This window comes from Adiantum capillus-veneris, chromosome 11 (genome assembly GCF_014529385.1).
Source record: "Adiantum capillus-veneris isolate H3 chromosome 11, ASM1452938v2, whole genome shotgun sequence".
Taxonomy (NCBI): domain Eukaryota; kingdom Viridiplantae; phylum Streptophyta; class Polypodiopsida; order Polypodiales; family Pteridaceae; genus Adiantum; species Adiantum capillus-veneris.
The window spans coordinates 61,314,425-61,332,188 of NC_140941.1; the positions used below are offsets into that span (position 1 = coordinate 61,314,425).

At 49.4% G+C, this 17,764-nt stretch overlaps 1 protein-coding gene across 2 annotated transcripts in view; it reads left to right on the forward strand.

Moving 5' to 3' along the window:
- Positions 1 to 17,764, forward strand: part of LOC147447317 (polyadenylate-binding protein RBP47B'-like) — a 96,818-nt gene that overhangs the window by 66,021 nt on the left and 13,033 nt on the right. Inside the window, exons 4-7 of one of the 2 annotated variants that reach the window (XM_086523160.1) lie at positions 8,925 to 9,001; positions 9,108 to 9,238; positions 9,558 to 9,654; positions 10,350 to 10,511. In XM_086523160.1, the coding sequence (XP_086379286.1) occupies positions 8,925 to 9,001; positions 9,108 to 9,238; positions 9,558 to 9,654; positions 10,350 to 10,511 (467 nt within the window). The remainder of the gene's footprint in view (positions 1 to 8,924; positions 9,002 to 9,107; positions 9,239 to 9,557; positions 9,655 to 10,349; positions 10,512 to 17,764) is intronic. The other variant, XM_086523161.1, reaches the window with a different exon arrangement.

The window sequence follows — 17,764 nt, forward strand, 5'->3', positions numbered from 1 at the left end:
TAGCATTTACCATGGTTGACAACAACAACACAGATGTATTCAAGATGTTTGCTGCTGAGGACAGGTTGGATGGGGACAACTATCCTATGTGGGCTTATATGATGCAACATGTTCTTGTGTCAAAGGGTGTCTGGAACATTGTGCAGGGCATTGATGTACGTCCTGGTTTTGAGGATGTAGGCGATGTTGAGGATGTTGCAGGTCTTGCTGCAAGGATTGCAGCTGTTAGAGTTGTTTTGCCTACGACAGAACAAGCTCGTTGGGATGTTAAGGATGTGCAGGCTCATGCATTGATTGCGTTGTCTGTGAAGCGCACCATTGTTCCTCACATTCGTTCAGCAAAATCTGCAAAACAGGCTTGGGATATTCTAGCAGGTCTTTATGCAAGCGGCAATGAGGCTAAAATTGCTTTGTTGCGTAAAGAGCTGGAGTCGAAGATTATGCATGAGGAAGATGATATGGACACATTCCTTGCTAGTGTCAAGGATATCAATGAGCAGCTTATTTCTGCAGGTGAAGTCATTTCAGTCAGTTCCCTTGTGCAGACTGTTCTTGATGCCTTACGAGATTCCTACCAGACTTTTGCTAGTACTTGGAGACCGATGACCCAAGGAAATCCTGAAGTTGTCAAGTTTGATGCATTATGCACATTGCTGTTGCAAGAGTCACTTTCTAGAAAAAACAGGACTAGGCAGCGTGCAGTTGAACAGGCTTTTATTGCTCCTCAAAGAAAGGGTGGTAACAGCAATGCAGCCACTTCTTATGGTTCTGCTGCGAGTGGCAAAAATTCTGTTCCTAATGCTTCTGCTGGCAGCACTTCGTCTGGCAATTCTGGTGATAAGGGCAAAACGAAGATGCGTTGTCATTATTGTAAATCTAATGATCACTTGATCAAGTTGTGTCCTAAGTTGAAGGCCAAAGAGGCTAAGAAGAAAGAGGGTGGTTCCACTGCAAATGTTGGTTCCACTACAAATGCAGCCATTGTTGAGTCTTCTGTGAAAGGAGACTGTGTTACTGATGTTGATGCAGAATGGGCTTTTACCGCAGAGTGCACTTACAATCCTGCTGTCCATGATGCATGCTTGTCAGTTGCTGCAGATTCACATGTGTGGTATATCGACAGTGGTGCTACAAAGCACATTACCTCACATCGTGAATTGTTTACCTCTCTCGAGTCAGTCCCTCATGGGAATTCAGTCACTTGTGCCAACAACGCCTCTTATCCAGTTCAGGGAGTTGGAAAGATTGTGCTCATTGCTACTAATGGCAGTTCCTTCATACTTGTTGATGCACTTTATGTACCTGGGATCAAGAAGAATCTCTTGTCTGTATCCGCACTTGCTAGACTTGGACTTGTAGTCAAATTTGTGGATGACAGAGGTACAATTCATGATCTCAGTTTCGGTGATGAAATTGTTGCATCTGGGCTTTTGTGCCGTGGGCTGTATAAGCTCACTTTGTATGACAAGTGTGGACAAAATTTTGCAAATGCTGTTGCAGATTCAAGGGCTATTTCAGATGCAAAACTTTGGCATGCATGTTTTGGTCATCTGAATTTTACCAGTTTGTTGCGTTTGCAAAAATCTGATATGGTTGCTTCTTTGCCGCCTCTTAAAGCACCTGTCAAACATGTTTGTGAAGGCTGTATTTTGGGTAAGATGCAGGGTGCTAAGTTTCCAAAGGATGGTTCAGTTCGGGCCACATGCAGGTTGCAGCTTGTGCATAGTGATGTTTGTGGGCCCATGCAAACTCCGTCCTTGGGCAATTACGTGTACTTCGTGACTTTCATTGATGACTACTCCAGGCATGCATGGGTATTTGCGCTTAAAGCGAAGTCCGAAGTTTTCATGTTCTTCAAACAATTTTTGGCTATGGTTAAAAATGTCTCGAAATGTACTATGGGCACCCTCCGTTCCGATCGAGGGGGGGAGTATATGTCTCATGAATTTAATGCATTTCTGGCTAGTCGTGGGATAAAACACCAATGTACAGTGCCTTATACGCCTCAGCAAAATGGTGTTGCTGAGAGGAAAAACAGGTCACTGACGGAAATGGCACGATGTATGGTCAAAAGTCAAGCTTTACCGCATTCTTTTTGGCTTGAGGCCATCATGTGTGCCACTTATGTACTTAACAGGTGTCCTACGAAAGCTTTGCAGTCTATTACTCCATATGAAGCATGGCATGATAGAAAGCCTTCTATTGAGCACATGCGTGTTTTTGGCTGTTTGGCATATGCTTTGGTGCCACAAGTGCAGCGCAGAAAATTGGATGATAAGGATGTCAAATGTACTTTTGTTGGTTATAGTGCTGAAAGCAAAGGTTACAGGTTGTATCATCCGCAAACAAAACGTATTCTGGTTTCTCGGGATGTAGTGTTTGTGGAAGATTCTGTTCAGCCCTTGCTGTCATGTACTAGAGACAGTAATGTAAGCTCACAGGACATTTATGACATGAGCCTCTGCAGGAGAGGAAGGCATGAGCCTCTGCAGGAGAAAGCGCTCTGAGGAACTAGAGCCAGATCAGCCCAAGGGTTTCGTACCCGAGTTTCGGAAGTAGATCCAGGGATTGGAGAGAGGTAGTCTCTCAGGTTGTGATCCGTAAGTTGGGATTCCCAAGTAAGGACTTCGTGTGTTGGAAAGCGGAGTTATTCTACAGGAAGAGGACTTTAGAAACAGAGTCGGAAAAGAGTTGCGGGGATGCCATGCCTTGAGTCTGGAAGGTGAGATCCAGAGGTGAGAACCTTGATTCTCGAGGATTTGGAATAAGGAACGGAAGTTCCTTGGAATAGGGTTTTGCCCTAGGAATAGGAAGCCGAAGCAGAGGCTTTTGGGAACCATCAAGTCTTATTCTAGAACGAACATGGTAATACGTTCGGTTCAACCATAGTTACCGAGGAATGCGTTCCGCAGGCCCTAGAAGGCCGGAACGCCGTTCCCTCCCCCTCTGCCAAGCTGGAACGCCCCGGAACGTTTTGCCGTTTCGGGTGACCACCTGATACCGGAACGGCCGGCCGGAACGGTCCGAAACGGCCTCGGAACGGCCAACTCTCAAAAATGGGAAGAAATAGGCAGTTTTTTGCAAATTTGCAATGAACATTAGGTGTTTTTTTAGTGTGCAAGGACTCAAAAATTAAAATGCACCCCCTCACACCCATTCCCTTCTCAAGCATTATTTGGGTGTTTTTTATGCCTCCCGTTCCGCGCCGTTCCCGTTCCGGACCCCTGGCCGTTCCCTCGTTCCGCGAGGGTCCCCGTCGCCGTTCCCGTTCCCGTTCCGCGTTCTGGGTAACTCTGGGTTCAAGTGCTTGTATAGACTTCTCCTCAGTAATAAAGATACTATTACGAGGGTGGGGGGGGGGGGGGGGGGGGGAGGACCAACCCATCTTCTGGTCCCTAGTACTGTGTCGAACTTCTCACTCTCTCTCTCTCTCTCTATTTATTTTTCTCTATATTGCTTCAGTATTAAGTTATAAATTCTATTTATTCGAGTATATTCTATATTGCTATGCGCTCCCGTTTGTGACACTTTTACCTTCGCTTTTACTTTGAGCGGAGGGTTCCCAGTTAATCACCCCCTTCCACTGCCTAATCATGGTATTCATCTGTTTGATTTTCATGTACTTTGTGTAAAGTGGACCTTTGGAATAGGCAAGAAGATGCTCCATGAGGATGTTAGCTTCGTTTTCTTGAGCTTTTTCCATATCAAGTGGAGACTACTCTTTCTCAAACTACCTTGCTTGGCTATTGTCATCGTGTAGGAACTTGGGCTAGGCGCACCGGCCATGACCCTGGCCATTACTGTACATGTTAACGGGTTATCACACAGTAGGAGTCCTCATGCCATTGTTTTGAGTTTTTTTTTTTTTCCGAGAAAAAGATCCTTCTATTAGTTAATGAGAACTGCCCGTAGGGCTACATCCACCTCTCCAAGAGAGGGCTACAACAAGAATGATGGGGAGACTCTCCCAGTGAAAAAAAAGCAGCATATGTACAATGAGGCTAAATCAAGAAATGGGAGGAGGGAAGAGCCACACAAGTGGACAGTAGTGCCATCTGAGCACCCCCTGGACTATGGTGAAGAAAGGCCCAGGGCGCCAGAGTCCAAGGAAAGCCTCGCGGCGCTCTCGCATGCGGTCGGAGCTACCCTGTAGTCCCTCAAGCTGTCCTCTGAGAGTATGGATCAGCTCTAGCCAAAAGTCACAAACAGTCTCTGCTGGTGGTAGAGGGCGAGCCTCAAAGATGTGAAAACAGCGGGCCCGCCAGATGAACCAAAGAGTCAGGCCACTGATGAGCTCCCAACACTCATCTCTCTCACTGCACCACTCCTGTGGAGTAAGCTCTGTTGCTGGCTGGAGTGTAGGTCGCCCCCCCTGCATCGCTATCATCCTGCTGGTGGAAGATAGCTCAAATTGGAGTGCCGGGCCCATGAGGGTGGACCAAGCCGCTGCCCCCCAAGTGTACTGTCGAGCCGTGGAGAGGGCAGGCATCAGCCGAAGAACTCGTAGCCACACCTGCTTGGCCAAGGGACAGTCCCAAAGACAATGCCGCTAACTCTCCACCAACTGGTCACAGGCTGCACATGTGGCCGAGAGACCACTATGTACAAGCCAGCTCCCTACTGCTGTGGCTCTGTGTGCAACCAGCCACTGAAACAAAGTGACGCGCCTCGGCTGTCTGGAGTCCCACAGCCTCTGCCAAAAGGCTGCCAAGAAATCGACTGTGAGGCCCTCCTCCTGCCAATGACGTGCTGCAGCAGGGCGGGCCTCTCTCTGTGCGGCAAGTATATGACGTCCAAGCCGAACAATGTACTGAAAGAAAGGGACTCCTGGGCGGTCTACAGAAGAGAAGGGGTCCCTTCATAGCCACTCACCAGGATCCCATTGTACTCGTGCCAGTGGACAACACTCCCAAGCCCATAGCCTCCAGTGTCCAGTCTCAAGAGCTGCTGGGTCAGGGTCTATGACGCAAGTCCTCCCACAGATGCCCACAACTCCAATCCTGTGGAAACAGCACTCTGCTACCTGCGGGGCCTCTACTGCAACTCGTTGTAATCGTCCCCCACCCTGGAGCTCAAAGAACAGGGCTGGGGCAGTCTCTGAGCATGTTCTGACTGAAATGAGAACCTCCAGTCGAGTGAAGGCTCCCATCCACCTAGGTGCTACTAGCTCGAGAGGCGTGAGCCACTTAGCTGGAACTGACTCTGAGATGTCCTGACACATGCTCTGCACACCTCTCATGCCCTGCAACTGGAGACCCTGCACCTCCTCTGAGAAGCCTGTGAACTCTAGCCAGTCACCTAGAGAGCGCGCTGGACTTGCTGCCATGGGACCCCAAGAAACATGAGGCCGACTCCCAACCAAGTGGCCTCTCTGAGTGCTAACCATGGGGTTCCAGACGAGGGGCTGTCGTAGGCGCTCCTCCATGCACGTCGGCTGTCTCTACTCTAGGCCACGCCGTAGGAGCTCCCAAGATCGAAGCAAACTCACAGCGAAGCGGTCCTCCAGTCTCCTGCTCAAACCAACTCAGCGCATCTCTGTAAAGATCCATCTGGTCGAAGGTTGCCAAGGGCCTCCTGACTGAGGCACCCTGGCACGAAGCCTCTGCAGCAAGAATTCCTTCCAGGGCTCCTCGCCTGGAAGAAGTCCTCTGACAACGAACTTCCCAAGAAGGGCTCTGCTCTGCTGTGCTTGATCAATGATCCCAAGCCCTCCCTGAGAACAAGGAAGTGTGATGACTGACCAAGCCACCTTGGCTCGGGTAATCTGAGTGTCACGACCAGACCAAAGGAAGTTCCTGATCAGCCTCTCTACCTGGCTGATACAAGAACTCGAGAAGATCCAGCACGAAGTGATGTACCACATAGTCGCCAACAGCACCTGATTGGCAACTACTACTCTGCCAGCCAGCGAAAGGCGTGCTGAGCTCCAATGTAACTGCTTTCTCCTGATGGACAGGAGAAGCGGAGCAATCTGCTGCTCGGGGGACAAGTCCAGGCCAACCTGACAACCCAAGTATCGAACTGCAGTCCTTGGGGGAATCCATCTAAAACCCTCTCCTGGCATCCAATCTGGCACAGGAGCACTGCCAACCGAGAAAGCCACTGTCTTTCTCCAGTTGATCAGTGCCCCCGATGCACAGCAGAAGGTCTCTAAAGCCTGCTCACATCTGTGAAGATTGGCCTCCTGGCCCTCTAAGTTCAAGGCTGAGTCGTCGGCAAACTCAGCATCCAGAAGCTCATCTCCCCGTATAGGGAGTGCTAAGCCCCTCAGACCAGCCTGCTGTGACACCAAAAATCTGCTCATCGCCTCCGCATAGAACAGAAAAAGGAAGGGGGCAAGAGGACAACCCTGTCTGACCGATCGTGTGAGCATGAAATGCTCACCTCTACCTCCTGCCAAAAGCACCTGACTGTGAGCCTGTCTGTACAAAGCTGACACCCCTCTGATCCAAGCATCAGAGAATCCCATCCTGCGTAAAGTGCCCTCTAGAAAGTCCCAGTCAACTCTGTCGTATGCCTTCTCAAAATCGAGAAGAAGAATCACAAGGACCTCCCCACGGAGCCGTGCCAAGGCAGAAGCCTCCCAAAAAGTGAAGATGTTGTCAAGGATACTGCGTTCCTTGACAAAACCTGTCTGAGTCCCATGTATAAGGCTCTCCAAAAGTGGCTGAATCCTCAAACTCAGAGCCTTGGCAAGAATTTTGTAGGCTGAGTTGAGGATGGTGATGGGGCACCACTGTCGAATCTCATCCAAGAAGCCACCCTCCTTAGGAATGAGGTAAATCAGGCCCTCACTCATGCTATCAGGCATCACTCCTGTGTGCAAAATGTACTGAAAGGCACTGCAAAGATCTGGGCCAAGCAGGTCCCTGTACTCCAGAAAAAGCTGGGAGTCAACCCATCCTCACTTGGACTGCTACCACGAGGAAGGGCCCTAAGAGTCGTGTGCATCTCCTCAAGCTGAAGTGGCAGCTCAAGCCTCTGGCGCATCTCCTCTATCACAAGACAAGGCATCTGTGCCCAAACCTGCTCCCTGCATGCATCCTGCCGCTTTGACTGGGGCTCAGCTGACAGTAACTCACGGTAAAAGTCAGTAGCAACTGCACGCATATCCTCAGGCTCACAAACGACTGACCCATCAGGTCTCCTCAATTGATTGACCTTGGCATGCGAGTGCCGAGGTCCCAATGTCTCAAAGAAAGCACCTGTCACTCTGTCACCCACCTGAGTCCACTGAGATGCCTGTCGGTGAAAGGCAAACTCATGACGCCTCTCCTTTGTGCAAGCAAGCTCCTGTCGAGCCTGCTGTAACTGCTCCTCCAACCATGGATTGTCTGGATGCTGCTCCTGCATTCTCTGTAGTGAAGCAATGCTCGTCTGAGACGCTGCTCCTCCTCTCTCGCTGCAGCTCGTCGAGCCAAAGACTCCTGGAGAAAAAAAATGGCTAAGCTGAGCTAGGCCTGAGGCCACTCTGTCTGCAGGAAGAGCCTGGCTGTCCATGCCCTCTGTCCAGAGAGCCTCTACCCGCTCTCTGAGTGCGACGATCCTCATGGGGAACGAGAGAGAACAGATGCTGCCGCAGCAGCAAGACGGGATATCTTCGAGGCTGGCTTGGATGGGGGGTAATCCGCATCCGAGCGTCCTCTAGATAGGCGAGACTGCAGTGAGTGCCTAGCCCAAGCCCAGGTGGAGCGAGCCGTGCGTAAAGCAACCTCCTCTGTCCAGGAGTCCTCATGAATGTATATATAGCAAGGCAAACACTGCGTATCAGCAAATAAGTACACCACAATGTGCCTACATCCTGCTGAGTCTGGGGGTGTCACCGCAAACTTGGCCAGTGGCCACAAAGTCTGCAGCAAATCTGTAACTCCAAGTTCACCCATGTGGTGAGAGAACTCGAGAACCTGTGTATGCAACCATCCCACCACTGAGTCGAGGGACCACTCTGTCTCGGTCCTACCACAGAGGGGGAAGGAGAAACCAACTGCTGAGTCCAAGGCCGTTGCCCCCCTAGCTGTGAGGAACAAAGCGTGGACCCTGAAGCAGGCTGCCTCGTGGTCTGCTGTGGAATCGCCGAGAAAGCGAGTGAACCCGTAGTCGAAGAAATCCCAGCGGCGTCGGAGGTCAATGCTCGTGAGACCACGGGGGATGGCTGTAAGGGAAGAAGTCTGAATCTGTAGAGGGGTTCGCAAGAAGGGCAGACCCTCTCTCGCTAGGCGACTCGTGGTAAAGGCGCTGCCAAGAGATCTCCTAGCCACCGGCGAGGGACCAGTCTCCCGAGTCGATTGTGGAACTGGAGCAGGAGGGGGGGAGAAGGAGCAGGGGGGGCCATTGTTTTGGGTTTGCCCTCATGCACAATCGCTTTGGAGGGTGGTATGTTGCTTGCTTATTATAGTTGGAATTCATGATTGGGTTCATGACGTGGGGGGCAGTTTCACGTCTTTTGAGAGTTTCTTCTCGTCTTCACTTTCAAATGAGAGCACAACTGTCAATCCAAGTTCGCTCTCAACCTCTCTTTTCTCTCCACGCTTGGCAACTTGGCATGAAATATATGGGCTTTAATTATTCACATTACTAGCATATGACCAAATGGTCAAAAAAATACAAGCTGTTTGGGAAACAACACTGCAAAAAATCAACAATGACAAACAGTGGTTAATTTTTTTAATGAGGTGAAGGTGAAGTAGATGGGTGCCAAATCTAAAAGAAAAGAGCTTTTTGATATCTAAGATCCGTTTTGCTACCTCCCCAAAGCAGTGACTTGCTAATGTTAAGTACAATCAAGCCCTGGGTGGAGAAATATTCTCACCTGTTCTTCTGTTTAAAGTAAAAGGTAGGTAGGAACAGTTGTGTGCAGAAGCAAACTTGACTAATGAAGCTTGCTTTTATTAGAATCTAATGGCTTCTGACGTTCTAATTTTCAGCTACTACCACTGCAACTGCGTATCAAGTCAGCCCAACCCAAACTACAGCAAGTGATAATGATCTGAATAACTCTACTGTAAGTGTCTTCCTTATTGTACTTTTCTTTGATGTCTATGGGAATATTCCCAAAAAAGTACAGCTATATGTTATTGAGTAGAAGGTGTGCTTGATAATGCTTGCAGATTTTTGTTGGGGGTCTGGATCCCATGGCAACAGAGGCAGATTTAAGGAATATATTCGCTCAGTTTGGTGAGCTGGTCTACGTGAAGATACCTGTGGGGAAGGGCTGCGGATTTGTACAGTTTATGCATAGGTAGTTTCAGACATCAAGTGTTTCATGTAATATGGCTATCATTGTAAGCAGCAAGAGTTACACTTGCATTGCTGATATTGCACCTGCTTTAATAACAATGGCTGTGGATGAAGTATTTTCCATCTTACTCTTTGTCATTCTGAGACTGAAGCATGTATACTTATTATTGATTATTGTTGTGATTTATTTTTGGTTAAAAATACCATGAGAGTTACCCATTGACAATTTGATACCTGATTCATTTTGAGCCCATTTAAGGTTAAATTTTTCTTTCTTGCTAGCATTGAAGACTTATTTGTTCACACTGTAAACACTGCAGATCTTGTGCTGAAGAGGCCCTTCAGAGGATACATGGAACTGTTATTGGCCAGCAAGCTGTTCGACTCTCGTGGGGCAGAAGCCCTGTGAAGACTCAAGTAAGTTATTGCCATGTTTTTAGTCAAGGTGTTGGTGCTCATGATGATGCACTGACACTCAAATATGCCCCTTGTCAAGTGGGCCGCTGGATTACAGCCTTCTGGAATGTCTCAAAATTGCCAATTGCCTGGCAGAAGATATTATTTGTACATTCCTAAACAGGTGTGTTCGATACAGTGGCATACACACCTATTTACATATGTATGATTATTTTCTTCTACAAGGCAATTTTGAGACATTTCTGAAGGCTGTCTAAGCTTACTTGTGTAGTGAATCCGACCCTAAGAAATTCTCCTAGGAACTGGTCACCAGAGGTACTTGTCAGTTTAATGTGTTATTGGTCGGTGCTTTTGTGCTTTGCTGCAAGTTAGAGTGGGGCGTGAAGGTGCCACGACACACATTATGATTGAAGTTAATGTTTTTCTAACCTGTGCACCGCACCCTATATGTCTGCAAGAGTTTGATTTTTTCTGATCTTTTGCTCCTCTTTATGTCGGATTTCTTTCTCCTTCATCTTTGTTCAAAGAGTAAATATGAGTAGCTAAAGAAATGATAATTGAATGACGTTTTGGTTTAACAGGTGGGAAAATGGTATATGCTTTATAGTGATGGTCTCAATAGGCCTTATTTCCTATATTATAATTGCGGTGGTTGTTTGATCTGTCTGACTTAAGAGCTTCTGCATAAACAACAGGGCTTTGATTGGGTGCAGGGTCAAGTGGATCCATCGCAGTGGACTCAAGGTTACTACAGTTATCCACAAGGCTACGAAGGGTATTATGCCGCACAACCACAGGACCCTTCGGCTTATGCCTATGGTACTTACTCTATGTACGGGGGCTATCCACAACAATTGGTGAGTCAGTTCAGCATTCAAAGAATTTTTTTTTGTTCATCTCTCTCTCTCTCTCTCTCTCTCTCTCTCTCTCTCTCTCTCTCTCTCTCTCTCTCAACATCTCGTATTAAGTAAACATGTTGAGGCACATTCCCCAGATGAAACTTACAAAATGCCAATTACATCAGAGGAGGTACTCCAAATATAACTAGATGCATCCAACTGAAAGCAAGACTAATTCTTGTTTTCGGCATCTCAGATTGTTTGATGTATACAATCTGATCAGATACAAGATGTGGGAAATCCTCCTCATTCTGTTCTGTGAGTACAACAAGAGGAATCTCGAGATGCAGCGAGCTCTCTGATCCTCTGAAAGGTGCACTCCGTACTGCAGCCGCCTCACACTCAACGTGGGACAGGCGACCCTCCTGCACCTCGAATAAAAAGCACTGTCCCTCTAAGCAAGCTCTGACTGCAATCAGAATCTCCAGCTGTGTAAAAACTCCCATCCACACTCAGGGATGCAGCTCAATCGGTATGTGCCAAATCATCTGGGATCGCTGACTGCACATCATGGCGCATAGTCAATCCCCCATGGATGACGCTCAATCTGTCTGTTTGCACTTTGTCAAACATGCTGCAAAACTATTTCCATTCTCCAAAATTCTGAGAGAGACCAGCTTCCATGGGACCCCAACCTACATGTGGTCTAGTACCCAACATATGTCCATGCTTTGTGCAAAGCTAAGGGTTCCGGTCGTCGAGATGCTCATCCATACAAGCGGCCCGACTTTGAGACAGATGTAAGCGCAACGTCTCCCGGGCCATGAGCAGACTGGTGGCGAGTCTGTCCTCCCATCGTTGACTCAATCAGACTCTGTGCATCTCTATGAAAATCCAGAGTCTCTGGCTGCCTCCATACAAGCGGGCCGACTTTTACTCAAATGTAAGCGCAACGTCTCCTGGGCCATGAGCAGGCTCATGGTGAATGTGTCCTCCCTTAGTCGACTCAATCAAACTCTGTGCAATCCAGCCAAAGCTACACGGAAAGGGAACGGGAATGGGGGCCGGAACGGTAAACCTGAAATCTGCTTAATTTAGGCTCGATTCAACCTATATGTTAGTAGAGAGGCACACACACATCGACATACCCATTAGTCCAAGTAGAATCCTATTTAGGCATGCTTTTCAATCATACTTGAGACTTGAAAGTTGAGGGAGAGGGTGAGCCTTGAGCCTTGAGGTTGAGTCTTGACTCTTTGTTTTTGTATTTGTCTTAATTGTCAGCTTGAGAGCTCGAGGCTTGAGGGAGGTACAGGCTGAGTCGTCTGCAAACTCAGCGTCCAGTAGCTCATCTCCCCGAATAGGGAGCGCTAAGCCACGTAAGCCAACCTGTTGTGAAACCAAAAACCTGCTCATCGCCTCATCATAGAACAGAAAGAGGAAGGGGGCAAGAGGGCAGCCCTGTCTGACCGAACATGTGAGCATGAAGCGATCACCTCTACCTCTTGACAAAAGCACTTCACTGTGTGCCCGTCTGTACAAAGCTGACACCCCTTTGATCCAAGCATCTGAGAAGCCCATCCTGCGTAGAGTGCCCTCCGAAAAATCCCTGTCAAGTTTGTCGTAGGCCTTCTCAAAATCGAGAAGAAGAATCACCAAATCCTCACCACAGGACCGCGCGAGGGCAGAAGCCTCCCAAAAAGTAAAGATGCTGTCAAGGATACTACGCTCCTTGACAAAACCTGTCTGAGTCACATGCATAAGGCTCTCTAGAGGTGGTTGAATCCTCAAACTCAGAGACTTGGCAAGAATTTTATAGGCTGAGTTGAAGATGGTGATGGGGTGCCACTGTCGAATCTCATCCAAGGAGCCACCCTCCTTGGGAATGAGGTAGATCAGGCCCTCACTCATGCTGTCAGGCATCTCACCTGTGTGCACGATGTACTGAAAAGCACTACAAAGATCTGAGCCAAGCAAGTCCCAGTACTCCAAGAAAAAGCTGGGAGTCAAGCCACCCTCACTTGGACAGCTACCACGGGGGAGTGCACTAAGATCCGTGTGCAGCTCCTCTAGCTGTAGAGCAGCTCAAGCCTCTGGCGCATCTCCTCAGTCACAAGACAAGGCATCTGTGCCCACACTTGCTCTCTGCATGCATCCTGACGCTCTGACTGGGGCTTTGCAGATAGTAAATCACGGTAAAAGTCAGTAGCAACTGCACGCATGTCCTCTGGCTGTGAAGCAACTGACCCGTCGGGCCTCCTCAACTGACTGACCTTGGCATGCATATACTGAGGTCCCACTGCCTCAAAGAAAGCGCGTGTCACTCTGTCCCCCACCTGGGTCCACTGAGATGCGTGTCGATGGAAAGCAAACTCATGGCACCTCTCCTATGTGCTGACGAGCTCCTGGCGAGCCTGCTGTAACTGCTCCTCCAACCAAGGATTGTCTGGGTGCTGTTCTTGCATCCTCTGCAAGGAAGCAACACCCCGTCGGAGATGCTGCTCCTTCTCTCTCGTTGCAGCCAGGCGAGCCGAAGACTCCTGAAGAAAGAGTCGACTAAGCTGAGAAAGTCGCGAGGCCACTCTGTTAGTAGGAGATTCCTGCATGTCTAAGCTCTCTGTCCAAAGAGCCTCCACTCGCTCTCTAAGCGCTGAGTCCAGCAGGACCCTCTCTAGGATGCGAAGCATCGTGCTCCCCCTCCTCTGCCTATCACACTGTAAGGATCACTGGAGCATGGTCCGAAAAGGTGGTCCCTGCCAGAATGCCAATTGTCCCACCCAAGTCACAGAAGTGGCACTAGTGTAGAAGCGATTTATACGAGATAGATTCACGTCTCTCAGCTCTGCGGTCTGCCACACATCTGAAACCCGCAGTCATACAAAAGCTCTCCCAAGCTGCCAGCTCAACTCCATGCACAGTAGTATGGCTACCACCAATCCTGTCAGAGGGTTCCTCCAACATGTTGAAGTCACCCTATATGCACCATTCCTCTGCCTGTGGCATAGACTCAACAATCTGAGACCAAAACTTTGCCCGTGCACTCGCCGCATTGGGCGCATGGATGTTCAGGAAGCCCACGAGACAACCTTGAACCTGCATAGTGATCCACTGAGCCTTGCCTGGCACAATAATCCGTCTGCCCACAATGGCCTACTGCAAAGAATCCGTAATAGTCATACATACCCCACCCTGGATGCCTCCAGGTCCAGAAGCAATTGAACGTCTCATAGCGACTGTGTAAAATCTGACCATATCGCCGAATGCGGCTCTCACAAAGATGGTGCTCCTGTAGCATAAGAATGTCAATCTCACCACCCACAAGGCATCTCTACAGCTCCTGACGTAGCCGACCCCTCTTACGCTGAAACTGGGGCCCTCCTAGTCCTTGCACATTCCATGAGATGATCCTCATGGAGTCAGTGAGAGAAAACAGATGTTGCCACTGCAGCGAACCTCGCTATCTTTGAGGCCGGTTTGGATGGGGAGTAATCTGCATACAAACGACCTCTAGACAAACGCACAAGAAGTGACTGTCTTGCCCAGGCCCAAGCCGAGCGTGCAGCCCGAAGGGCTACATCCTCTGACCAAGAATCCTCATGCACAAATACATAACACGGAGGGCACTGAGTGCCGGCAAACAAATGCACCACAATGTGCCTGCACTTCGCTACATCTGGAGGTGTCACGCTAAACTTGGCCAGAGGCCAAAGAGTTTGTACCAGATTTGTCTCACCTTTAAGTCCCTTGTGTGGTGTGAGAACTCAGTAGCTTGAATCTGGAGCCAGTCAAGGACTGTGTGTTGGGTCCACTCTGTGAGATCCCTACCACACAATGGAAAGGAGAAACCCACTGCTGTGTCCAGGGCAGGGCCTCAATGCCTCTAGCTGCAAGAAAGAGGACATGGACTTGAAAGCTGGCCTCCTCCAAGTCGGGAGAGGAGTCACCCAGAAACCGAGCGAAGCTGTAGTCGAAGAAGTCCTAACGTCTGCGAATGTCGAAGCTGGTCAGACATCTAGGGACCGCTGCAAAGGGAGAAGTGTGCATAAAAAAAGGCAGCCTCAAGTGGGGCTGTCCCTCTGGAGCCACACGGCTCATACTGAAAGCACTACCAAGAGAACGCCTCGCAGCAGAAGCGTGTCCAGTACCCTACGACTGAGGAGGAGTGGCGGAAGGGGCGAGAGACGAGGCTGTGGGCCCCATCGCGGAGAGAGGAGGGACGGGAGGCGACGGTGGAGATTTCTGCCAAAAACCCTATTTTTTGGAAACCCTAACTCTAACTACTGGCTGAAACCCTAAAGTGGCTAGAAACCTTAAAAGCCAGTGCAAATCTATTGTGATGTGTGAATTGTTTTTGAAGTGGTTATTTGGTGCTGTCGCGATTGATTCTTGACTTGGAGTGTCCAAGTCTGTTACAGGAGTGGCAGCGTCTGAGGGAGGAGGAAGCGGAGGCGGTGGAACATAAGTGGACGGGGCCTCCTCAGGCAGGTCCTGTTGAAGGGAGTCAAAACGATTCCCAGTCGAAACCCAGTGCTGCTGAGCTGCAGAAGATCGGCCACCAGGGGGAGCAGTGGGACGAGCCCTCCCTTATCGGCGGCAGCTAGGCACCTGTTGCCAACCATTAGCTGGCTGATCACTGGTCTCTGTCAATGTACCAGCCTGTGCGTCCTGTGTATCTGGCTGTTGGCATGCTCTGCCTTGGGAGGCTGCACATGTGCTGTGGGTCGAGGTCTCCTACGAGGACAGGACTTTGCCATATGGCCCATTTGTTTGCAAATGAAACACTGGTTCGAGAGACCCGAATACTCCACACTCTGTCTGATCCATCCCCCACTCACCCTAGGTAGCAATACCACCTTGGGGAGGGAGTGCGTGTAACGAACGAGAATCCGCACAATAGGTAAACCTACGGCCTTTGTCACAACTGAAGCTGCCGTGCGTGGAGACTTTAGAACTGTCCCGAACATAGAACCAATCCTGAGTAGGAGGGGGAGGTACTCTCGCCTCAGGCCTGGGAAACAAACCGAAATCGGCAAGTGGACCTCCTCCTCGAGAACATTTGTAGTAGGGTCAAAACCGTGATGCCAACGTCGGAAGTAAGCTCGAGTTTCTCTGATGCTGAGTGGGCTCATCGAAATCACCTTAGTTGTCATCTCTGCAGACTCAAACTCGACCTGGTAGTACCCTCTCCTGAGGATCTGGACATCAGTGATCTTGCCCACATCGGAGAGAAGACGAGCCTGTAGCAAATCCCGAACCTCCCCCCGACTGGGTCGAGTGCCAATGATCTTACAGATAACCGAAGTGGCTTGCAAACGCTCCACTTCGGCCATCAAGCTCACTTGCTCTTCTTGCGAAAGAGCAAGTCGAAGGGTCAGCTCCGTGGTGTCGGGCGAGGGGGCTTCTGTGGAGTCCCTCTAAGGTGGAGCAGAAGCCGCCATTCTGTGTCTGTTGCTGAATCGAGGAGAGCGTTGGCGACGAGGCGCTCACAAGGAGCTGAAAAAACAGCCTGCCTGCGAGCCGAAACCGTGACTCGGAGGGATGAGGGATAAGGCGGGGCGAATGGAGCGGGGGAATGGGGGGCGACAGGGGGGAAAGGGCGGGGTAAAGGGAGGATGAGGCGGGCAAGGGCAGCGCGCATCAGCCAGCGGGCAACACACAATGGGCAGCGCGCAGCAGGGGACGGCAGTGCGAGGCAGCGTGAGGGGGGTGCGTGAGGGCGGGCAGCGAGCTAAAAACCAAGACTCTGTCAAAGAGGTGTTACAAGAGGATCTTTAGATCCTCATCAATATCCTCGGTTAAAAACCGGGGAAACAATTTCTTAACGATCTAACTGATTCCCAAGTGGCTTGGGATACAAGACAATGCTTCCACTTGATCAAATATTCGGGGTACAAAGACTTGCGAGACTTGCGGACCCTTTGATCGAGAACCGATTCGGGTTCAAGTGGAATATAACGGATGGTATCTTGCAAGTTTTGGAGGCAAGGCCAGCTTGTAAGAAACCCCACTTATCTTCTTTGTGATATGAAAGGGACCACAATAGCGAGAAGATAATTTTGAGCATGGACCAAATCAGATCGTTTCTGAATGCTTCGGTAACCTAAGGTACAATACAAGTAGACTTGATTATTGAACTAGAGAAAACTCTACATGATACTTCTGTTTAGAAGGGCCAGAGAAGGTAGTACAAGTCGATGTGAGTCCAAAATCACCTCTAAATCAGCCCTTAGAATATGGGGTTGACCCTTGAAGAGTGGGGTTGAATGTGGCTCCATATACACTTCACCTGTCCTCTGGTACTCTTGACTAGGCACATGACAAGCACCCGAGTCTGTTAAATGAGATCCATGTAAACATTTAGTGGTACACACCAAGAAGGATACAACATAGGCGAAAGCCCACATAACTTAATAGTAGCAACACACCCCAAGAGCAAAGAAAAAATTCCACCCCTCGCTCAACCACTTTCTGATCGGTGAGCATAGATAAAGTTACGCAGGGACGTGCTCAGCTCGATGGACGCCTGAGAATTGTGCTGACTGATGATGTGCCTTTGCTCTTGGCCATTGAAATTTTGAGTCGCTGGTTTCATATCTGGCTGTTGTCGAGAAAAACCAGCCATGCCAAAGTTGCCTTGTGCCACTTTAAACTAGCCCTGATTGCTTTGAAAGCCTTGTTGCATGCCGATATTACCATACATGGGGTTTTGCATCATGCCTTGCATACCCCCAAACACTAATCTCTGGCATATTTTCCTGGTTTCTAGGCGCATAACCAGCCGTACTTTGGAACACAGATCTACCCCCGAAATACCCAGGATGTACCGTGGTTGGTGGAAAAACCTGATGCATTGCCTAGAAACTCGTTCCCTGTCCATTTATTGCAACATGTGGACTCTGAAAGGTGGTCGGTTGAACTGGCAAAACCTGTGGAATTGGCGTCCTAACCACCTGTTCATGGACGGAAGGAACCTGTCTTGGAGCCCCAACAGACTCCGCAACGTGCGAGTGCTCCCTATCCTGTTGGGACGCATGAAGAACTTGGGCTTGAGCCTCAACGGGCTCTACTGGCTGTGTGAGTTGCCTTGTCTGTTGTGGCACTGGTGGCGGTTGCAAAAACTCTATAAACCTTGGGTTCTGCACTAGTCCAGTGAAAACATTCACAGTAGCAACCAAGTGAGTCCTGAATGCATTATCTTCAAGTTGCCTAGCCATAAAGCCCTGCATTGGTGAAGCATTCATATCAACAAAAGGTACAGACAAGGGTGACCT